Consider the following 24,961-nt stretch of genomic DNA (forward strand, 5'->3'; position numbering starts at 1 on the left):
CTGGCATGTGGGGGTGGTGGTGGTCCCACTCTTTGTGCACCACTTAACAACGGCTCCTTGTTTCCTAGGCAGACCACCCCTCCTCTAGGAGCATTCCTGGCCACAGAGACCCTCATTCCTGTTCCCTCTGTTGTATCCTTGCAGCCAACAGTAGTCTTTTCCCCAGATCTGATCTCCTAACCCCACACTTTAGCACTCGGTCCCCTCCAGCATTGGCTGAGTTTCCCAGGGCTGATTTCTGAGAAGTCTTTGGCATGAGTGGTACTCAGGACCTCAGAGCCTACGTGGGTAGAGGCCTTGGCTTGAGGGGTGGGTGAGCCTTCTCAGATGAGTGCCCTTCCCTGTGCCTGCAGAGGCAGAAGCCAGCAGGTGGGAAAGGGGGTTGCAATGGTGGCTCCAACCCTTGCATGCCACTCAACAATGATGCCTTGGCTCTATGATGTTCCAGGCTTATTCCACAAACTTCTCCTGTTGTGGAGCTCCTCACTCCTGTCCCTGCAGGCTGTCTTTTCACACCCAACAGCTGTCTCCTCCCTGGATCTGCACTCCAAATCCCACTTTCCAGCACCCAGTCCCCCTCCACAAGAGGAGACACATGACTCAGGCTGGGGTGTGCTGGGCTGTGACCCAGACCATGCACACAGTCCTTACTTTGCCCTGCCTTCCACATACCATTCACTGCATTCCCCTTCAATCCCACCAAAGGTCCCTTTCTGTCCCAGCAGATTTCCCCACTGTGAGGGAGTTTTTCTGAGTGCAGGGACCTCTCCTCATCTTCAGCTTCCTGCCAGGCACGCTGGTCCCTTCCCAATTCCTCTTTTCTTTTTTTCTTTCATCCTATCTGGCTGCGAAGGGATTTTTCTTATTCTTTGAGGCGTCTGAAGTCTTCTGTTAATGTTCAGCTGGTGCTCTGTGAGAATTGTTCCATTTGTAGATGTATTCTTGATGTATTTGTAAGGAGAGCTGAATACTGCATCCTCCTATTCTGCCATCTTGACTGAGAATGGGTTTTTAAAACCGTGGGATATTTATACCATACAATACTACTCAGCCATAAAAAGGAAGAGACTATGTATACATACAACAAAAAGAATCAACTTATAAAACATGCAGAGTGAAAGAAATCAGACACAAAAGACAACATGAAATTCTATTGGGTTGGCCAAAAAGTTCACTCAGGTCTTTACCAAATGAACTTTTTGGCCAACGCAATAGAATGGGAAAAACTAAAGTGACAGCAAATCGCTGATTGTCTGGGTCCAGGGATTGGAGGACATTGTTTACAAAGGGACACAAAAGGCCTTTTAGAAATGATAAAAAATATTTAATATCTTGATTGTGGTGCTGATTATACAACTGCTTACACTTGTCAAAACTCATCAGCTTGCACATTTAAAGTGAGCACTTTATGATATGTAAATTATTCCTAAAATGTACTGAAACAATATTTTTACAGAGATTGCTTGGTGCACTCAATACCTAGTCCCTCTTTTTCTTTAACAGCAATAGTCCACCTTTATTTGGGGCAGCAAATTCACTTAGCTGAAAGAGTACATTTCTCTAATCTCCCCTCCACACCCCAGCTATATATGCCTGATATAAGCTTCCTAGCAAGGAGGTATAAGCAGAAGTGCTGTGTTTAACTTCTCAGAAGATAGCTTAAAGGGAGCTGACTTGCCTGGGGAAAAAAATTACTCTTTTGTTTTCCCCTACTTCTAACTGCTACCTGGTATGCATATATAATAGACTAGGCTCAGTAGCTGTCTTAGACCATGAGGTAACCTCCAGGAAGGAAACTAATACTGAGGATGGCGGCACCAAGAAATTAGAGCTTAGTCCCAGGTGATGCCAGGCAATCACCATACCAACTCCAGACCTCCCACCTCTAGACTTTTTTGTATGAGACGGAAATAAACCTCTATCTTATTTAATACATTCTTATCTGGCATTTTTTCTATTATATGCAGTTGAACCTAATAATAAAATGATTATGCTGTCTAGAATCAGACCTGGGCTCAAGTCCCAGCTCTGCCACTTACTGTGTGGCCTTGGATAATAATTTCACCTCTGAATCTCTTTCTCATTAGTAAAATGGTACTGATTATACACAGTTTGCAGTGCTAGTATGAGGGAGGACTCAATGAAAGCATACACTGGACACCAGCATATAATCTCTCCCTTATAGCAGACCAGCAGGCTTTCCCTTTTCCAGAAAAGATTGCTAACTATACAGAGTGAGTAGCCTCATGGGTCACCCACTGCTTCAAAACACTGCATAAAAACACATCTCTGAGCTCCCATAGCCTCTACTAACATGCTTTCCACATTGTAGTCACATGTATCCCTTTATCTATCTCTCCAGTCTCTCTTTCCCTGTCCCCCCTGGGATCAGACCTATCCCTACGCCCGTTTCCCTCCTACCCGTCTTTTGGAATGACCCTCCTGAGTCTAAATCAGTCAACAAATATTGAGTGTCTATCATGTACCAGTTTCCTGCCAGGTTCTGAGGATCAAAAGTTAAATTATCCATGATTTTTGTCTTTTTATATCTTATGATCTAGCAGAAAAGTCAAACAGGTAAGTATAATTCAACTTAATTCAGTGTAAAGTGCAGTGACTGATATGAACTTTACCACAAGGCAAAAAAATGTTACTTCCATGAAGGGAGAGGCTATCTTGTTCACTTTAATCTTACTCAATAAATATTTATTGATGGAATGAAGAGTATTATGGTAGCACAGAAGACAATACCTAAACCAGGTGGAATAGGGCAGGAGTTAGAAACTGCCCAGGAGGAGGGCAGTTAACTTCCTGGAAGAAGTAAGGCCTGGCTGATTTTTAAAGGAAAAGGCGGGTATGGAGAGGAGACAGCATGAGCAATGGCACAGAGGAATACCACAGTGGGTATTTGGGAACAAGTAGTTCATTGTTGCAAGAGCACAGAATTTAAGGCCAGGAACTGAAGCTACAGAGGAAAGCTGGGTCAGATAACAGAAGGCCTTATAATCCGTGTTATAAAGACTTTCAGCTTTATCCTAGAGAAGATGGGGAGGCAGTGGAGAGATTTAAACTGAAGAGTTGTTGTTCAGTTGCTCAGTTGTATCCGACTCTGCAGCCCCATAGACTGCAGCATGCCAGGCTTCCCTGTTCTTCACCATCTCCTGGAGTTTGCTCAAACCCATGTCCATTGACTGGTGATGCCATCCAACCATCTCATCCTGTCCTCCCCTTCTCCTCCTGCCTTCAATCTTTCCCAGCATCAGGGTCTTTTCCAATGAGTCAGCTCTTCGCATCAGGTGGCCAAAGTATTGGAGCTTCAGCTTCAGCACCAGTCCTTCCAATGAATATTCAGGGTTGATTTCCTTTAGGATTGACTGGTTTGATCTCCTTGTTGTCCAAGGGACTCTCAAGAGTCTTCTCTAGCACAGTTCAAAGGCATCAATTCTTTGGCACTCAGCCTTTTTTTAAAATATATATATTTTATTGAAGTATAGTTGACTTACAATGTTTCAGGTGCACAGCAAGGTGATTCAATTATATAAATACACATATATTATTTTTGAAATTATTTTCCATCATAGGTTATTGCAAGATATTGATTACAGTTCCCTATGCTATACAGCAAACCTTTGTTGCTTATTTCATATCTATTTTTTACTTAGAAATCTAGCATTCTATTCAGATTAAGTCAAACAAGTGGAAACAAAATGTCATAATTTTTTAGTTAGGCAAAAATTCATAAGTTTGCTAAAATATATATATTATACATATTCATATCTATGTATACAAAAGCTTTTTTACTACACTTGATAAAGGCTTGAGAAAGAACATCAAAAAAAAGAGATGGAGAAATTGGAGAACATAAACTAAATGAAATGGGAGCACTGCATATGAAATAAAAAATGTGAAACAAATAGATAAAAGTAAAAAGATCATCATATAGTCCAGTTGTTTTTAAACATGACTGTTCATTAGAAACATATCTAGAGCTCTGGAGAAAAAAGCCGTTTTTATTGCCCAGCTCTCACATCTGTACATGACTACTGGGAAAACGACAGCTTAGACTACATGGACCTTTATAGGCAAAGCAACATCTCTGCTTTTTAATACGCTGTCTAGGTTTGTCATTGCTTTTCTTCCAAGGAGCAAGCATCTTTTAATTTCATGGCTGCAGTCACCATCCACAGTGATTTTGAAGCCCAAGAAAATTAAGTCTGTCACTGTTTCCATTGTTTCCCCATCTATTTGCAGGAGAGATGTGGTCAAATCTATAAAGGAGGTAACTGACAATAGTGTGACAAATAAATTTGAGCAGGTCAACTACATAGAGGTTTCTTGCTATAGTCCAAACAAGAGAAAATGAGGACTGAAACCAAACTGTAAGTGAGGATAGAGAGGGAGAGATGGAGTTGAGCTGGGTTCAGTGAGTAAAACTAGCAATATTGTTGAGAATAAATATAGGGAAGTAGGAAGAAGTTTAGGGCAAATTTTTATATTTTTAACTTGGGTAACTGGATATAATGGCAATGATGTTCTCTACAATAAGGAACATAGGAGGAGGAGTAGGCTTTTGGGGGACCAGTCAAATCCAGTTAAGACATGACAAGCTTAGAGACCATATGGGACTTTCAAGTGACCATCCAGCAGGCAATTATATCTATGTCATGTTAGATTATACATCAAAGTTCTGGATAAGATTTCAGAGTTATCAGAATTCCTCAAACTAATTATTGGCTCATCCATTCAGGACTAGAGCTTGCTGTATTTGGACACAACTAGATTCAGGGCTCAAACCTCCTGAAATGTTCCTCAGTTGTCAGATTCTCTTTCTATAACTCATATTCCTTTGCTGTCTTCCTCCAGGTGGAGAAAAAGTTGGCCACTGACCACCCTAGGCCTGTATCTTTACAACTCACTATCCAAAAGGAAGACAGTCTTTCCTACTATTTCTAGCAGAAAAGACTAAGGAGGCCTCTGATTAGGCCAACTTGGACAGATACTCATCCTTTCATTAATTACTGTGTTGAAGAAAAGGAAATAACATGATTGGCTCAGTTGGGGCTTCCTAGGTGGTACAACATTCAGAAAACTAAGATCATGGCATCTGGTCCCATCACTCCATGGCAAATAGGTGGGGAAACAGTGGAAACAGTGTCAGACTTTATTTTTGGGGGCTCCAAAATCACTGCTGATGGTGATTGCAGCCATGAAATTAAAAGACACTTACTCCTTGGAAGGAAAGTTATGACCAACCTAGACAGCATATTAAAAAGCAGAGACATTACTTTGCCAACAAAGGTCCGTCTAGTCAAGGCTGTGGTTTTTCCAGTAGTCATGTATGGATGTGAGAGTTGGACGGTGAAGAAAGCTGAGCGCCGAAGAATTGATGCTTTTGAACTGTGGTGTTGGAGAAGACTCTTGAGAGTCCCTTGGACTGCAAGGAGATCCAACCAGTCCATCCTAAAGGAGATCAGTCCTGGGTGTTCATTGGAAGGACTGATGTTGAAGCTGAAACTCCAATACTTTGGCCACCTGATGCAAAGAGCTGACTCATTGGAAAAGACCCTGATGCTGGGAAGGATTGGGGGCGGGAGGAGAAGGGGACGACAGAGGATGAGATGGCTGGATGGCATCACCGACTCGATGGACATGAGTTTGAGTGGACTCCAGGAGTTGGTAATGGACAGGGAGGCCTGGTGTGCTGCGATTCATGGGGTTGCAAAGAGTCAGAGACGACTGAGCGACTGAACTGAACTGAACTGAATTGAAGGTGGTGCTAGTGGTCAAGAATCTGCTTGCCAATGCAGGAGACATAAGAGACATAGGTTTGACCGTGGATCGGGAAGATCCCCTGGAGGGTATGGTAACCCACTCCAGTATTCTTGTCTGGAGAATCCCATGGACAGAGGAGCCTGGAGGGCTACAGTCCACAGGGTTGCAAAGAGTTGGACACAACTGAAGTGACTTAGCATGCCCATGCAGGCCTCATGTCTCCTTCTGTGGCAGGGAGGATATGAGTACCACGGATGACACCTCACAGTACCAGTAAGGGAGGAATTCTTCAAAAGAACTAGAAAGAGGATGGAAACGCACATTGAACAGGCAAAAGCCTACTGTGGCAGTTGAAATTATGAGAGTAGATTTCACTATGTAGGGAGTTTGTAGATTGAGAAGAGCAGGAGGCAGAGGGGAAGAGGAGCCCATTAATAAGAAACAGATGATTATGAGAACCAGCAGTTTGATATCATGGACAACAAAAGGAAATTACTTCCAGGAGAAATTAGGAGTGATGGATAGTTTCAGTGATGTAAGGACTTGGTAATTAGGAATGAGAACACTAAAGTGAGCATAAAAGCCAGACTGCAGTTAGTTGAGGTGTTAGTTACATGTGAGTGTAGACAAGTTTTTTTGAGAAGTTTGGATGACAAGCTCTAAAGCTTAACCTATCAACTATATTCCAAATCAAAGTCCTTTTCATCTTCTTTGGGGTGTTGCTCCCTCAATAAACCCTTTTCCTTGGAGCCTATAACTCTCATGTGCTCCTTCCTATTTCATTGTTAAATATGTACCTATCCACCGACCAAAGAAAGTGTTGGTTTCCTTTTTTCTTTCTTTTTTGGTATCAGGTTACAGTCCTATTTAGGTATTCTACTCTCTGATGTTATAGAAAGAACCGAGGACCAAAAGTGAAGAAAACTAGGTTATATTCTGATTCCTTTCAGTAACGTTAGATAAGTAACTTTCCCTCTCTGGGACTTAGCTTTTCATTGGTAAAATGAGCAAATTGAATCAGTTCCCTCTTAAATTCCTTTCATGTCTAATGTTCTGTGCCTGAAAAGACTCTTCCTTCTCATGTTTCTTTTTGCAGCCCTGCCCTGTATCAACTATGCCTGTCACGAAGACTTAGACAATGCATTCTCTCAACATGCATCACATCTGTCAGCTCAAACCTACGTATCTATGATTTCTACAACTCTCCAGACTCCTATTTCCAGTTGTCTCCAGGATATAACTATTTTGATAGCCAAACTTGGCACCTCTACAACTGTTCTCAGAAACGTGTCATTTTCCCAGACACACAGAAGAGCATCTTTCTTGCTCTTGGCACTTTCTTCTACCTTTCTCCCAATCCAATTTCTCATGTTCTCATTTATTCCTTCAAAGTCACTCTCATCAAGATATTACCATTTCAGAATGTTTGGAGATGCCTGATTTCTTACCATGAGACCTACCTTACGATTTCCTACTTTTCAATACTTTCAATAATTTGGTCTCACCTTATTCCACTAACTTCATTTCCCCAATTCAGTTGAATTCACTTCATTATGTGAGTTATTAGAAAAATCACTGTATTAACAACTTTCCAATTGTGTTCTTAAGAGACTGGCTGGCTTTGTAACCCAAGGTGTATTACTTCATTTCCCAAGCCTATTTCCTTAACTACAAAATAAGCTTAGTTTTACCTACCTCACAGAGTGAAGGAAGATGTATAAAGACAGCTAGAAAAGTGTCACAAAGCACTGTGATTGTGTACAGGACAATGTGCCACACTCACACGTGCACACAGATGGCTTTACAGGCTTGCCTGCTCCCTCTTCACCTGTGCTCATGAGTATTCTCTGCTATCTGGAATGCTCTTCCTCCTCTCCTCTTGGAAGAAACATTCTCAATATTTCAAAGACTTTCTCCTATTCTTACTGATGACTATGACATCTTATGTGGTACCAAAAATAAGAATCACCATGTATTTCAACTATTATATGTGGCAGTGGAGTAGGGAATATAGTTTCTCCACGCAGACTGTAAACTGAGAGGGGGGATAGTCTATAGCACAAAGCTGAAAGCTGTTTCTCACCACACTCTTTTAAGCTGCATGATTGATCTGGTTTAGTTTCATTTAAGTGGGTAAGCATGATTTTAGTTTGGCAAGAAACTGACATAGGAGACTATGGAGTCATAAAACTTGAGTCTGAATCCTGGTTGCACCACTATGTACCTTTGGGCAATTTTTTTAACCTCCCTGAGTCCCAGTTTCCTCAACTGTGAGATTAACAATAATACCATCAACCTCAAAAGACTGCTGTGATTAAAGATACTGTTGCAGAGGCAGGTAGCTAGATATGACCTGAGAAATGGGGGCAGGAACCAAGGTGCAAAAGATTATGCAGCTTGTAAACAGCAGGGGTCCATGGACAGACAAAGTAAAGCAGACTGACAGGAAACCACACCTTTTGGGTGATAAGTGCCGGGGAAGCAGACAAAGAAAAGTGGGGAATCCCCTCTGTTCAAATGTGACCTGTTGCTCATTAGGCTCATTACAATAAAATTTGCCTTATACATAAGGACCCATCATGAACCAACACCATGGCAATTACAAGCTAAATAAGGACAAAAATCCCTCCCACCCTCTGGAAGATGAAGCTGGGATGAAAATCAGGGAATACTACCCCCAAACCCCTCCCTCCCTAGTGATTATTCCATTCCTTCATTTGTATACCTCTCATAACTGGCTTGCCAAAGAAACCCAGAGCAACAGCTCTGTCTGCCCACTCTTCTCCTGAGAGAGTATTCTTGCTCAAAGTCACTTTACTTTAACTTCCTTGCTTGTCTCCTAATTCTTTTGCAATGAGGCAAGAACCTTAACTTCACTGGGAACAATAGGGATTATAAAACAGCTATTATGGAACTTCCCTGGTGGTCCAGTGGTTAAGACTCCATGCTTCTAATGCAGGGGACTTGGTTCCATCCCTAGTCAGGGAACTAAGGTCCCACATGCCTGCGGAGTGGCAATAAATTTAAAAACAAAAAAAACAGCACCTGGTAAATATTCTTTGCTCAGTAAATGTGACTTCCTTTCTAACTTGCTGGCTGTGCAATCCTACACAGCATTCAATATTTTCTGATGACAGTATATCTGAAAATACTATGCAGCAAATATCCCCCTGCCTTTTAGCGCAAGAAAGGCACATGCAAATTCTCCTTTTCTAGTGTTTTTTATTTGTACATTTAATATTCACAAATCTTTTTACAGATTTATTCTTTTCACAGGTTCTTTATAGGAAAGATGAGGATTAAAACAGCATACTGAAGAGGACCAAGAAATTACCAGCAGTGATGATGCAGAGTACAAAGGCTCTGAAAGAGAACAGAGTGAACAAGAGCAGCATGTGGCCACTTCCTAAGAGGCTGGAACACTAACTTCATTAAGGCAAAACCTTTATTTACTGTGTTATTTCTCCCTCCCACCTAGTTTACCCAAGTAGAAAAGCATTCTGTTCTCATACTACTGCTCTCTGAGGTCTTAGGAATATAGCTGGTACTATATGTGACCAGTGGCATCTCTTGACTATAAACACCTGAATAGACAAATTTTGATGTGTTAACTATCCCTCTGGAAGAAATAAAACAAAGAGGCAGAAGCTGCTTGATTCTTAACATCCCTTAAGGGGGACGGATGTATGTGTCTGGTGGTGCGAGGAGGGGAGGGGCTCAAGGAGTGAGGGCAGCAAACCTAACTCTTCCCAATGTACAACTCTGCTCTTGTGTTTTTCTCAGATGCTGCTAATGTACCGCTCTAGTACTCAGAAAAAAAAGGACAAGTTATTGACCACCTACAGCTGTAGGTTGTAATGGCTAATAATGGGGAACATACCCTGGGGAGGGGGTGTATTTATTTCATATGCATAACAATGCAATTCAAAACTATTGTCCTACTATGATCTCAGATAATGTGTTTTCCTATTTTAAATCAATTTACTGTGTGACCTTGGACGACTTACTTAATCTTTCTGTGCCTCAATTTTCTACCAGGAAAATGAGGATTTTGGAAAAGACCCTGATGCTGGGAAAGACTGAAGGTGACTGAGGATAAGACGGTTGGATGGCATCACCAATTCAATGGACATGAACTTGGGCAAACTCCAGGAGATGGTGAGGGACAGGGAAGCCTGGCATGCTGCAGTCCATGGGGTCGTGAAGAGTCAAATATTATTTGGTGACTGAACAACAACAAAATGAGGATTGTACCACTTTATATTGAGGATTGGAGGAGATGCACTGGCCAAATCAACAAACATGGAAAGAAGACTGATGGCTGCCAGGGGGTGGGGAAAGGGGAAAAAGCGGTTTGGATATGGGGGGAAATGGATATGGGGTTTCTTTGTGGAATGACAGAATGTTCTAAAATGAGATAATGGTGATAGGTGCCCTATTATGTGAATATACGGAAAAACCACTGAACTGTACATTACTTTAAAAGGGTGAATTTTATGGTAAAGTGTATCCCAATAAAGATGTTATAAAAATTCTTAAAAAAATAGAAGTGTCTGGTACACAGTAAGTGTCCAATAAATGTTAGCTATTATTAGCAGTAATATTATTGTCACATTATTATTTAGCCATCCTATGGCCTAAGTAAATCCCTAGAAATTATTTTTAATAAAAGCCCACAGAATCCAGAAAAGTATTTCTATTTTACATATATATGGATTAACATTCACACATTTATTTCTATCCAAATTGTCTGAGAAATGAACAGTTTAATTAAGAATCACAATTTAAGTATCCTACTCTGGAATAAAACAACTGCATGCAATGGATGACTGATCATATTGTGATAGGTTTTAGATAAATTTCAATGACTTGATGCTACCCAAGAATCTGAAATGATGGGAGATTTTCATTTTCATCTCTAGGAATAAACAAGAAGTCCAAACACAGTAAGTGCTTAGATTATGTAGTGTACACAGCTAAACTTTCAAATATATGCTTACTAGCCTCTAATCACTTTTTGGGGGACACTTTATAAAAAAACAAATAAACAGTAAAATGTTTACCATGCCCTGTGATCCCCCTCACCTTGCCCAAAAGAAAATCCCCAACACAACAAAAAGATACAACTCAACTCACGTAATAAGTCACTTAAGAGGCAAAAGGCAAAAGATCTGACAATTAGTGACTGAATTTTAACACTACTGCATAAAGATATTTGCATCAATCGAATTTTTTATAATCTGAACAGCAATTAAATCCAGTCTTCACCTTTCCTATTGCTAAAAGAATTTGACAACAGTCAGTCTCAGAAGTAGGAGCAGCAAGTGATAAACCACAATGGCAGTAATGCACCACATTAGGCAATGATGCTCACAAGCTTGAATTTCATCTAAAACATGAAACCTTCCATTTCTTGGAACAGAGTTTCCTTTGTTTGAGTCCTTTTCCCTTCTGGTCTTGCTTTCTATAATTAGCCATGTGCCTCTGCAGCAAATCAGGGAAAGTTGTTTTGAGGGTTACGACTTCCAGATTACTCAGGTCTTCTGTGACAGAAAGCAATGCACTTTTTTTGCATATATTAATATTTATTTATACCCTCAAACTGACCACTCATTTTCAGAAAGATAATTTCAAATAAAACTATTCCCTAAGTCACCCAAAACCAACAGATTAAAACAGAACAAGTTACCTTAACACCCAATATGTGTAATACCATTCCTCTACCCCCAACCACACACAGACACCCACCAAAGTTGTGGCCTTAGGAATTTCTGATCAAATATTTAGCCTGAGTAAAATTCAGTAAAGATTTAATTCCCTTTTAAGAAGCATGATTATTTCTTTTACATTAGAATCATTGGGACCGATTACAAAACAACTTTGGAAGAGAGTGTGTTTCATGAGAAGTTAGAAAATTTCAGACAGTGGAAACGGATGACAAGTTAGGACCAATTTCAAACTTAGAACCAGTTTCAAAATATTTCAAAATATAAATATTTACCAGTTCAGGAATGAAATATTGGCTTACTCCTAACAGGATTTATTTTGAAATTGTAAAGGGCAACTGAAACAAATACATAACCAAAATATCTGGACAAGACTGGGACAGAGAGACCCAACTTTGCAATGCTCTGTAATTGAATATCATTCCAAGGACTCATTTGTCCTAGTACTGTTCACTTGGTCTTGGTTAATCTAGGGATGGGGAAAATACGCTTTTAAAATTACATATCTATGTGTAGGTCATCTTCAAATACAAATGAATAAATATTTAAATTCCATGATAAAGAAAAAATGTGGAATAAGAAATTGCTATCTTTATAAGTAACTGTATATTTACAATGAATGTTTTCTGCCTGACTCCTAATCTTTGTCTATTAAGAGTTCTTCACTGTGCAATTTACAGAAGGCAGCAGCTCATATTACCTTAAAGGAGCCCCAATTAGCTCAGAATCAGCCTGTCTCAGACACTCTGCTCCCTTCAGACTTGTGTGCATAAACAGCTGAGAATACAAGTAGGTGCACATGTGCAAAAAAGTAGCTGTCTAAAAGAAATCTAACCGGCTTTACAAATAAAGCCTAAAACCAAGAAAATAAACTGCTATTTCCCAACCTGAAAAACACACCTAATCAAAAAACTGCTAAACCCATTAGTAGAAAAGGTGGCAGCTGTAAACTCAACTCATCCTATGCAATGCTTTAAGCATCTAGCTGTTCTGTCAATCGGCCATCAGAACACTAAATCTCTCCATGTTCACATGGTTGAATGCAGCCTTCTGATTTAGCTTTACTTTCTAGTTAGAGGCCAGACTACACAGAACAGTAAGAAATTCCTCAGAGCTATGTTGTATCCAAACTGCCTCATTCTACCCTGAATAGAAGGTGCCCACATGATAATATGCATCAGGGACCTACCAATCTAAATTTCTGAGGTCTTCTACTTGGGTAAGTTCAAGCATTGGTCCACTAAGAGCTTCAGTCAAAGGAAAATTACATGTTCACTGCTAATATCTTAGCTTGCAAATATAGAACTTGGGAGTAAGATTGAAAATTAAAGTGTCACTGAGCTGCTATTTAACACGGTAGAGAGGTGACTATACAGAAAGAAAAAAAAAACTTTATGTTTTAGATGCCCTTCGATTTTTTTTTTTTAAGCAACAAGTGCAGAATTGTCTCTAATCAAAATCTGAAGTTTGGTTAGTGCATGTTTTCTCCTCCCACATCTATGAACCCCCTTCCCAACCTCTGTCATTGTCTTTTTAAGCTTAAGAGAAATAAAATAGACAGACTATCCCTTCTTATTTATGAAAAGAGGCATATTCTAATAGTCATAAGGCAATATGTTTAAGAGCTGCACCTGAACTGGTATTCTCAAAACTGAAAATATAGTTACCAACTCTATTCAACTTGCAGGATGAATCCATGTTGCTTTCCAAGTCATTGGCTGTCACCCAAATGAACCACAGTGATCCCATCATGCCTTAGGAGGCATTATATTGTGTGTACTATGTACACATATTTTAAAGAAATAACATTAAGAGGGAAAGGACAGCTTTTTTCAAACATTAGTTCCTTACATAAATGGTGACGGTGCTTTATAGCTCCCTTTTAATCACCTCATACACTCAGTTACCAAGTAACTCCAAAATAGACAAAAGAGGGCCAGAGGCAAAGCTTCATGGTGAATTGCATCTTTGAGATGAGTTTTGAATTCCCTGGTTTTTAATTTCCATTTACTGAGGAGTGAAGGTGAGAATCATCCAACTGATGACAAAATAGAACAAGAAAACAGGATAAACGGCAAGGGCTTTGCGGTTTGGAGGCTGGCTATCAGCAAGAAAAGCTGTAGAAGCTAAACAAAACAAAACAAAAGGAATATTTAATACAATATGAGTGTCACAACTATTAACACTTACTAAACTTGAATGTGCTTGGCATAGTCTGGGACACAGAATTATATACTACAAGTTCAGTTATATTTGTGACCTTAAAGCCGCATTTGGCAGCAGCTGAGAGCTGTTTGGTTCAAGTATGGAAAGCTTTTTTCCAACCATTTTAGATAGAAACCTTTCTAAAAGGGGTTTCTTACACTTTTCTGAGAAGCTACTGAACTGTGCTGAAAAGGCTTACAAAGCTCCTATGGCAAATGGTCTCACACTGTTGTATTTTTTGAGCAATTGTTCTTATTATCAACTCTTTTATTACTTATCTATTTCTCTGGCTGTGCCAGGTCTTAATCGCAGCACACTGGATCTTCATTGCCACGTGTGGGATCTTCACTGTAGCATATGGGCTCTTTAGTTACGCCATGCAGGCTCTTAGTTGTGGCATGTGGAATTTTGTCCTTTGACCAGGGATCAAACCCCAAGCTCCCTGCATATGGAGCATGGAGTCTTAACCACTGGACCACTAGGGAAGTCCCTATCAGCTCTTTCAGGTGTCAACCCTCTTGACCATTCAGGAAACACCTACTCACCTCTTTATTCAATAATGATCCTTCAAGGAAATCTTTCCTGAACAATCATCTGGCATCCTACCACCCCAGGTAGGACTGCCCACTTACCTCTTCTGTGTCCCCACTATACCCTGGCACAGACTTCCACTGCCCACCTGGAACACTTCATGGCCCTTAAGTGTTTACATGCCTAGATTGTGAACTCAGAGGATAGACACCATGCCTAGCACAATGCCTGACACATAGTTTGTGCTTAATACACATTAGCTGAACTACAGGTACCTCTCTCTCTTCTAAGATTTTACTTGCTGAACCCCTGTGGGCCTGGACACTGGATAACTAAGCTATTTAGAACTACATGTACAGTAAATCATCAGACTCTAAGTGAGGGAATGAGGGGTTCTTCCACAGGCAGTTGAAGTGCCCAAGCTTAATAGTCTTTGGGATAGCAATTCTGGCATTCTCAAACCTTAGTTTGGATTACTTCTTGGCTTTTAACCATTTTCTAAAACAAAGAGATGTTACTGCACATAAAAATATTAGGCAGCCTATCTATCCCATTAAAAAGAAGCTAGTGAACACTTTCAGTTTAAGGTGAGATTTCAAGATAATTTTAGGGACATACAAATAATGAATAAATAGCATTCATTGCCACTGATATAGGCTCTCCTTAATCTTTAGAATTTTCTACTGAAGCAGAAAAGTACTATGTAATGATATCTAACAACCTATACTGGGTGGTGCTATAGTACAGTTCTAAAAAGGTATGTGATCTACTTGGGTTTGACACTTGACTCCCCTATTCTCTAGTTATGTGTCCTAGGGCAAGTTGCTTAACATCTCTGTGTCTGTTTCTCATCTATAAATATGGGACCAATAATAACACAGTTTTTATTTATTATGGCTGTTGTGAGGGTTAAATGAGATGACATATATCAAGTACTTGCGACAGTGCCTGGCCTACAATAAGTAAATAAGTAATCGGTAAATGCTAACTATTATCATGATTAATTTGTCTGGAAAAGGCTCAAGTCATTTCTCAAGTCACCCATGCCTCCTATATGCCAGGACTAATCTAGGTCTAGTGTAATCTCCTTTCCCAACCCTATCCATTATTTAAAGATTGAAGAAACAAGGAAGATGTGACTCCACATCTCAAAGTCCAGATAACCAACTCAGATAAGATGGATGTTAATCCCTACTGAGAGCAGATGGTTCTACGGATGACGTTAGCAAGAATCATATCACTAACATGACTTGTAAGTTACACTGCTCCTCATCTGGTCTTCGTCTCTAACCCATATTTCAGTCTGCTCTACTACCACAGAGATAAGTACATTCTTACCTATTATAGACCAGGCAAACATGATGATCACCACAAAAAGCCGGACCATGAAGTTTACTGGTCCTGGCTCAGCCAAAAGTACCAGCCGGCAAACCAGCATTGCCATTGTCAGGGGAAGTATACAGTATCCCAGCACACAAAGGCTCTGAAAAAAAGATCTAAAAAACAACATATATCCATAAAGATCATAAATATAGTTGATATATATCATGATACAGTTTATTATACAGATTTCTATGTATCATGGATCATTACTTTCCTCCAGATAGATATTACCTATACCCTAATGTTGATTTTATGAGGATAAGCCTCTGTATCAAACATATGCCTTAGTTTTTCTTTCCCCATACTCTCCTCCTCTCTACTTAAACTCCGTAACAGTCAGCCATTTAGAATCTAGATGATTTACCCTAATTCCTAGAGACCTCTTTTTCCCACTAAACCGCTAAGATTTTGTTTCTTAATCTTTTCTGGTTTATAGACCTATTTGAGCATTTGTTGAAAGCTATGGGGCATCTGTTCCCAAAGAAAAATGCAATCTTCTACCAAATGCTCTGCACATAATTTCAGGGGCTGGAGAGAGAACATCTGAAGCTTATCAAAGGACCCCAGATAATTTAACATGATTTAATTCAACTAGGTTGTTTCTGTTCAGTGGCTTTAAGAGAACTTTCTTTTTGCTCTCATTTATTTTGATTTTTCTTTTTGAAACATACATAACAAGACAGACTTCCTTAAAAAATCTAAGCTATATAACCTGGAAATGGAAAAGGATGCATTTTAATAATACTCACATGTTTCCTCCAAGAAGTTTTGAGTTGAGGGTGATGGTAACTGCACCAAACCAGACAATGACAAACACTTCTGCAAACTGGGGCCCTCCATCTTTTTCGCTATCTACAGAGCCTCTTTGAAGCATTCTGTGACAAGGAAATGGCATGAGAATTGCCTAACCTTATTTAGAGCAACATAGTTAAGGTACAGGTTCTCAAACTTTGAATCAGGGTGCTGCTCTATATCTCACCTGAAGATCTCTTACAGGCTGTACAAAAGGAAAATGCCTCAAGTATATGGCAAGGCTCCCTTATTTCAAATTCCAAATCCCTCAGGACTACAAGGGATGCTCCCTTTGATCCTGTGGGAATGTTTAAATGGATTACTGAAGACCTTTTTTGGTTAAGCAGAGGATATAAACTGAAGGGCTAAGTGTGACTCATGGACATGAGGTTGCTGGTCCATATAATACTTTTAAAAGGTCTTAAATTCAAGTTGATGTTATTTTAAAATTGGGAGATTTCACATAAAAATATGTATTTCTGGATTTTCTTAAAAAATCAGAAGAGTTTCTATCACTGGGCCTGCATTTCTACATGGCAACAATCAGGTGCAGTTGACACAGCAGCAGATTCCTTCACAAGGACTCTTGGTCACCAATTTGCAATGCATGCATATACATATTTGAATTTGTCATTCTTGGGTTAAGTTTCTAATTTTGGCATTTAAAAATGCAAACAGCCTATTTAGTTGTTGATCTTTTAAAAATCAAAACATACAGATTATCACTAAAAGGCTTTCTTTGAAACTAAGTAATTGAACAGTCACTTAAATCTTAAGAATTTAACACATAAATAAACTGTTTTGAATTTTGGACTTACACTTGTACTCTGTGTCATTTTTTTCAGTAACAGAATAAATAACATCACCTCAAAACCTCTTCTTTTTTAACAACCTCTTCTTATTACAAAGTATAGACAAATCACACTGTAAGTCTTGCGCTGCTATGCTATTTGCCAGCATAGGCTTTTGTATTCTATGGTTCTGCATACTCCATTCCGAGTCCTGACAATTTGATGAGAAGAATGCTAGCCCTGATCACTTGTTCTCTGGAACTCCTATTACTTCAGCATGGTATGACAGAAAGAGGATTGACTGGCCTGAAAGGCAGGAGACTCAGATATTGATCCTAATTCTGTCACCAGATATGTAAACTGGAGCAAATCACTTGATGTCTTGGGACTCCGATTTTCTTCTCTACAAATAAGCAGGATTAAATTCCATAATCTCTAATCTTTCAAAACTAAAAAAGTATATGCTCAGAGCTTTTAATGTAAACACTTATATCAAGGCACTGGATTATGTCCCTTGATATGGTTATTAAAAGCATAAGATAGAGCACTCCACGTTTTTTACCTAAATTACCATGCACTTCACTTTACATTTAAAAAAGGGTTAGAGAAGCCAGTAAGACATTTGAATCTACAATCACAATAGGTTAGGCCTGGAAAGGACCCTCAACCATCTACTTTTATAGATATGAAAAAGGAAACCCAGAGAGGTTAGGTAGGAAGAGATGTGTAATAATCACAGAGGTAGAGAATGGGCAGTCAAGGAAACCTGAAGTGGAATTCCAGGTCTACCACTGATTGATTATGTGACATTTAGTTCAGTCCTCAATCTCTTTGAACCTGAGCTTGTCTGTCAAAAGAGGAGAATAATATTCACTTCTTGTTATGGGGATAAGAAACGGTATTTAAAAGAATTTTTAGTGGCCCAAAGTCACTCTGCTGATAGCAAAGTTAGGATTAGAACCCAGAAATGGATCCTAGTGTAGTATCTTTTCCACACTACAGTGGTTATATTACCCACTCCAGCAGAACTTTTGCTTTCCTTCTTTTGTCCTCTTTCCCTTTACATACAGTCAGTATGGAAAATGTAACACTTTGTGAAACATGATCTTGTTTTGAACTCAACCACTTCTAATTTAATCTCACTTATACTTTTAGTAAAATTTTAAAATAATTATGTTTGCAAATAAATAGTACTTTAATTGTTTAGTACTTAAACCTTTAAGATACTTAATTCACTTAGCTTAATGATGGAGAGGTAAATTCTCTATCCCTCTACTGGCCTTCTCTGCTCCCCAATTCTGAATGCCCTTCTTCACATATCCTTTAAATTTTGCTCATTTCATATAACTCAAATCACCCCTTTCCCCAGCTACTATGGTAAAGAATCTGCCTGCAATGCAGGAGACCAGAGTTCAATGCCTGGGTCAGGAAGATCCTCTGGAGCAGGGAATGGCAATCCACTCCAGTATTCTTACCTGGAGAATCCCATGGACAGAGGTAAATGAGTGTGAATAAATGTTGAATAGAAATGACTAAAACAGGGTAAGAACTCATGGATAAATGAGGGTGGGCATAATTTTCATATATTTAATTCAATCACTCTTTGAACTGATCTAGAAAGCTACTTGACTTTTTAGATATAAATGCATAAGGAGTATAATTTGTCAAAGAAGTCCAAAATGAAAAGTTCAGTCAAAATCCCCTTCAATTTTGAAACTCCATGAAAAAAGTTTAGTCTATCTCAAATGACAAAGAAAGGAAATATAAGTACTTACAATGCAAGAGTCACACAAAGGATCAAAGGGCCCCATAAATCCCCTACAAGAAAAGAAAAGACAAAATTGTTAAGACACAAGCACATAGTATTTTCTGTCTTTTATTCTGCCATTCTTGGCATTCAGACATCAAGGCTTTCTCTGTCTGCCCAAACCTTCCACCTCTCCTATCCCTCTACTGGCCTTCTCTGCTCCCCAATTCTGAATGCCCTTCTTCACATATCCTTTAAATTTTGCTCATTTCATATAACTCAAATCACCCCTCTCCCCAGCTACTATGGTAAAGAATCTGCCTGCAATGCAGGAGACCAGAGTTCAATTCCTGGCTCAGGAAGATCCTCTGGAGCAGGGAATGACAATCCACTCCAGTATTCTTGCCTGGAGAATCCCATGGACAGAGAAGTCTGGTGGGCTACAGTCCATGGGTTGCAAAGAGTCAGAAACAACTGAGCGACTAACACATACACCACCTACTAAGCCACATTCCAGCAAGCTATTGTTAAAGACCAACAGGCAAGGAGTCAGAAGACTTACATGCCCCACCCTGCACAGTCGGAAAGAAGACTAAAGCCAAGTCACTTCACCAATCTGAGACTGTGTTAGACAAGGCAAGTATAATCAGGCTCACCTCAAAAATATGAAAAATGAAGTTGAGAAGAAGCGATGCGCCCAAGTTAATATAAACAGTTAGGTGCGGGGGTAGGACCAGAACCTAGAAACAAAACCAGAATCTTCTGATTCCTACTAAAGTCCTTTCTACTCTACAACACAGCTTCCCTTTCACAATTACTACACTGAACTAGTACAGAACTGCTGTTATTATAAAGTGAGACAACAGCCCAACACTGGTAATTTCATAGGGTTAAATGTTAACAAATAACATGAAAACTTTTGAAAACTATAAAGGCTCTGCCAATATCAGGTCTAAGCATGGTGGTTCTCAACCAATAGCTGTTGGGTAATTAATACACCAATAGTTCAGTAACATAAAGTTTAAAGCACAATTATCTTCCTCAAATAATATGAAAAAAGGTACATACTACTTCTAACTTTAACTTCACTTGTACATAACTTTACCTGAAAGAGTAATTTTGATACCACTGCGGAAAGTTTGTAAAAGATGTAAAAAAAAAAGAAAAATCACAATCCTAACACTCTAATAGACTATGTTTACTAGGTAAACAATAAAATTTTCATCCCCCAAACTGAAACTCCAACCCATTAAACAATAACTCCCCAATATCCCCTCAGTCCCTGACAACCATTTTACTTTCTGTCTCTATAAATCTCACTATTTTAGGTACCTAACCTAAGTAGAATAATACATGTTCTTTTGTGTCTGGCTTATTTTACTTAGCATAAAGTCTTCCAAGGTTCATCAATGTTGTAGCATGTATCAGAATTTCACTCTTTTTAAAGGATAAGTAATATTTCATTCATATATGGTATATACCATAGTGTATATAACATGCTTCATTTACTCATCCATCCACTGATAGACATTTGAGTTGTTTTCATCTGCTGCTATGAACATAGGTATACAAATATCTCTTTGAGTCCCTGCTTTCTATTCTTTTGGATATATACCCAGAAGTGGAAGTACTGAATCCTGTGGTAATTCTCTATGTAATTTCCCAAGGAACCATCATGCTGTTTTTCACAGTGGCTGTACCATTTTACATCCCCACTAGAAATGCACAAGGGTTCCAATTTCTCTACATCCTTACCAGTATTTGTTATTCTCTATTTCTTTGATAAGAGCCATCCTAATGTATCTGAAGTGGCATCTCATTGGATAAGACAGCTTTTGTGAGGAAGAAATTTCAACCTCAGAAAAGTTAACTGTCTTATCCAGGATCACACAGCTTGTGATGGAACCACTATCCAAAATCACACAGCTAGTGATGGAATCACTATTCAAAACCCAGATTTGTCCATGCTCTTTCCACTATATCCCAGATAATCACGATGGTGTGATCACTCACCTAGAGCCAGACATCCTGGAATGTGAAGTCAAGTGGGCCTTAGAAAGCATCACTATGAACAAAGCTAGTGGAGGTGATGGAATTCCAGTTGAGCTATTTCAAATCCTCAAAGGTGATGCTGTGAAAGTGCTGCACTCGATATGCCAGCAAATTTGGAAAACTCAGCAGTGGCCACAGGACTGGAAGAGGTCAGTCTTCATTCCAATCCCAAAGAAAGGCAATGCCAAAGAATGCTCAAACTACCGCACAATTGCACTCATCTCACATGCTAGTAAAGTAATGCTCAAAATTCTCCAAGCCAGGCTTCAGCAATACGTGAACCGTGAACTTCCAGATGTTCAAGCTGGTTTTAGAAAAGGCAGAGGAACCAGAGATCAAATTGCCAATATCCGCTGGATCATCGAAAAAGCAAGAGAGTTCCAGAAAAACACCTATTTCTGCTTTATTGACTCTGCCAAAGCCTTTGACTGTGTGGATCACAATAAACTGTGGAAAATTCTGAAAGAGATGGGAATACCAGACCACCTGACCTGTCTCTTGAGAAACCTGTATGCAGGTCAGGAAGCAACAGTTAGAACTGGACATGGAACAACAGACTGGTTCCAAATAGGAAAAGGAGTATGTCAAGGCTGTATATTGTCACCCTGCTTATTTAACTTATATGCAGAGTACATCATGAGAAACACTGGGCTGGAAGAAACACAAGCTGGAATCAAGATTGCCGGGAGAAATATCAATAACTTCAGATATGCGGATGACACCACCATTATGGCAGAAAGTGAAGAACTAAAGAGCCTCTTGATGAAGGTGAAAGAGGAGAGTGAAAAAGTTGGCTTAAAGCTCAACATTCAGAAAACTAAGATCATGGCATCTGGTCCCATCAATTCATGGGAAATAGATGGGGAAACAGTGGAAACAGTGTCAGACTTTATTTTTTTGGGCTCCAGAATCACTGCTGATGGTGACTGCAGCCATGAAATTAAAAGACGCTTACTCCTTGGAAGGAAGGTTATGGCCAACCTAGATAGCAGATTTAAAAGCAGAGACATTACTTTGCCAACAAAAGTCCGTCTAGTCAAGGCTATGGTTTTTCCAGTGGTCATGTATGGATGTGAGAGTTGGACGGTGAAGAAAGCTGAGCGCCGAAGAATTGATGCTTTTGAACTGTGGTGTTGGAGAAGACTCTTGAGAGTACCTTGGACTGCAAGGAGATCCAATCAATCCATCCTAAGAGAGATCAATCCTGGGTGTTCGTTGGAAGGTCTGATGTTGAAGCTGAAACTCCAATACTTTGGGCACCTCATGCGAAGGGTTGACTCATTGGAAAAGACCCTAATGCTGGGTAGGATTGGGGGCGGGAGGAGAAGGGGACGACAGAGGATGAGATGGTTGGATGGCATCACTGATTCGATGGACATGGGTTTGGGTAGACTCCGGGAGTTGGTGAGGGACAGAGAGGCCTGGCGTGCTGCAGTTCATGGGGTCGCAAAGAGTCGGACACGACTGAGCGACTGAACTGAACTGAACTTTCCACTATATACCAGCTGTAGCAAATCATGTGTTGGCTTCAACCCACAATGTACTTTTCTGAAAAAGTATTCTGACACTGCATCCAATCATCACACAGTGATGGCACATTTGCCACATATTTGACATCCCTATGTTACAGCAGAAATGCTGCCAAAATAGAAGGTACACTCATATCCAACATCATTGTTACTATTCTGAAACAACTGAGTCATTTTTTTGGATAAAGGGTACTAAGAAAAACCAAGAATGTTTGAAAAGAAAAACTAAAAGTCGAACAATTTTGAGAATAAATTCTAAATAATAGCATAATTTTCTGCAAACACTGTTTTGGAACTCTTAAAGCAGTCAACAATGATCGTTCTGAAAATAGAAATGTCAGTAAAGTACTATTAATTTGTTAATCCTTAATGGGTATTAGCTGTTACTCTAATGTAACATTTAAACATTTTGTCTTTCCCTTGGATATCATTAAGTTTCTTGGCTGAACAAAGTCCCTATGTGTTTGCCATTTACAGAAATACTTTTTGCAGTGTCTATTACAGCAAGTGAAAATATACAGTCTATATTTATTGATGACAACAATATATTAAGCAAAATCTTCCAATCTCTGAAATTCTACCCTCAATTTTTAATTTTTTTCAAAAACTTCATCTATAATATATTCATTTACATATTTTTCATCCTGCAAAATTATATCAGTTTTATTACCACAAAGCCTTATAAATGCTTATGATAAAGTATGATGAAAAACAGCAAAGCCTCAAAAACCACACATACTTACAATCTCTCAAAAGAGTATTACTTTTCCTTGGGTACAAAACATGCATGAATTTTTTCCCAACAGCTTTTAGATCACGCATCTGAAAGATAAAAACAATATGTTATACTGTAATGACCAAGGCTGCCAAGTAGCCCCTTGAATTTGCTCAATTTTTAAAATTTCAATCCCCCTAGGAACCCTTTATTGAATTTTAGAGCCATAACTACAGTCTATCTCCTTCACCATACAAACAAACCAGAGAGGCAGGGTTTCTGTATTAACTCCTTTCTCTATTAACTTTTCCTTTAACTCCTAAAGCCAACATCTAACTCTTAACTACATTCACCAGTTCTGTTTTGATTTTTTAAACTCTGCAAAGGAGAAATATAGCCCTCTTAATATGCTACTTAAAGAAATAAAAATAATAGCACTAGTAAAATCTGTTCTGCAAAACAGCATCTAACTTTCAGTTCAGACATGATAAGGTCACAAGAGCCAAAGGGCCTGCTCCTAAGCTACCATACTCTTCACAGTATGTAAAATCAATTAATTTTCAACATTCACATTCATTCTAGCGAAAGAATCCAGAAGTCAGATTTTAAATAATCAAGATATTTGAAGAAGGGTACAGTCATTTAACTTCTCAAAATATAGTTGAGGTAATTCTGTCCTAATTTTTTCACCTAGAAATTTCTTCACGTCATTAATAGTTCTTTGAAAACATGATTTTTAATGGTTTTTACCATTCTACCACATAGATGTAACATAATCTACTTAGCCGATTACCCTTCTGTTCAACTTTTCCCCACTATAAAGATGGCTGTAACAAACATCTTTGTATAAATATTTTTCTTTTAAAATTATCTTTGTATTGAATTTTTTCTCCTTATACTATACCTAGAGAAACAGAATTATCACCTTAAAAAAATTTGGACATTTTAAGTTCCTTAATGTCCATTACAGCCAAACTGATTTCCAAAAAGGCTGTACCAAATTATTCTCTAGGGGAGAATCTTAAATTTCAATAAATAAAATATACTGAAAATTAGTGAACCAAACAAGAATATTACAAAGTGCTATTAGTTATTTAGCCCATGACACTGAACAGAAATTCTCTCAACTCATCTAACTTACAATGGTATTCTGAACAGACTCATTTAATGTGGAGCTGTCAAATTCCCGAATGCGCGATCTCACAGGAATGGTGATTTCTCCTTCCACAGGGATGTCTTGTGAGATAGATATATCAGAAAGGCCTGCAAACTGAGAAGAGTTAGGGAAAAAAATTTAAAGCCTGTAACAAATTGCAGGATTCCCCCAAAGACATCATTTCCCAGAGAGCAGGACTATATCTTTTTATAGGGTTTTATACAGTTTAGGGGCTTCCCCAGTAGCTCAGACAGTAAAACATCTGCCTGTAATGCGAAAGATCTGGGCGTTCCCTGGGTTGGGAAGATCCCCTGGAGAAGGAAATGGCAACCCACTCCAGTACTCTTGCCTGGAAAATTCCATGGATGGAGGAGCCTGGTAGGCTGCAGTCCATGGGGTCGCAGAGTCGGACACGACTCAGCAACTTCACTGGTTTCACTGGATACAGTTTTTAAAGTAAGGTGTTAGTTTACCAAACATTGAACAATACAGTTAATTAAAATTCTCAAATACTTGTTTCTTTTAAAGAAGGAGATGGAATATGATGAAAAAAATTATAAAG

At 39.1% G+C, this 24,961-nt stretch overlaps 1 protein-coding gene across 2 annotated transcripts in view; it reads right to left on the reverse strand.

The window, feature by feature from the left end:
- Window positions 1-8,980: 8,980 nt before the first annotated feature.
- YIPF6 (Yip1 domain family member 6) overlaps window positions 8,981-24,961 on the reverse strand; it is a 30,920-nt gene continuing 14,939 nt past the window's right edge. The window contains exons 2-7 of one of the 2 annotated variants that reach the window (XM_081567317.1): window positions 24,385-24,513; window positions 23,272-23,350; window positions 18,976-19,018; window positions 16,367-16,492; window positions 15,573-15,730; window positions 8,981-13,624 (exon numbers count right to left, since the gene is read on the reverse strand). In XM_081567317.1, the coding sequence (XP_081423443.1) occupies window positions 13,506-13,624; window positions 15,573-15,730; window positions 16,367-16,492; window positions 18,976-19,018; window positions 23,272-23,350; window positions 24,385-24,513 (654 nt within the window). In that variant the 3' untranslated portion in view covers window positions 8,981-13,505. The remainder of the gene's footprint in view (window positions 13,625-15,572; window positions 15,731-16,366; window positions 16,493-18,975; window positions 19,019-23,271; window positions 23,351-24,384; window positions 24,514-24,961) is intronic. The other variant, XM_081567318.1, reaches the window with a different exon arrangement.

The sequence above is a fragment of the Giraffa tippelskirchi genome, chromosome X (genome assembly GCF_054371585.1).
Source record: "Giraffa tippelskirchi isolate mGirTip1 chromosome X, T2T-mGirTip1v1.2.pri, whole genome shotgun sequence".
Lineage (NCBI taxonomy): Eukaryota > Metazoa > Chordata > Mammalia > Artiodactyla > Giraffidae > Giraffa > Giraffa tippelskirchi.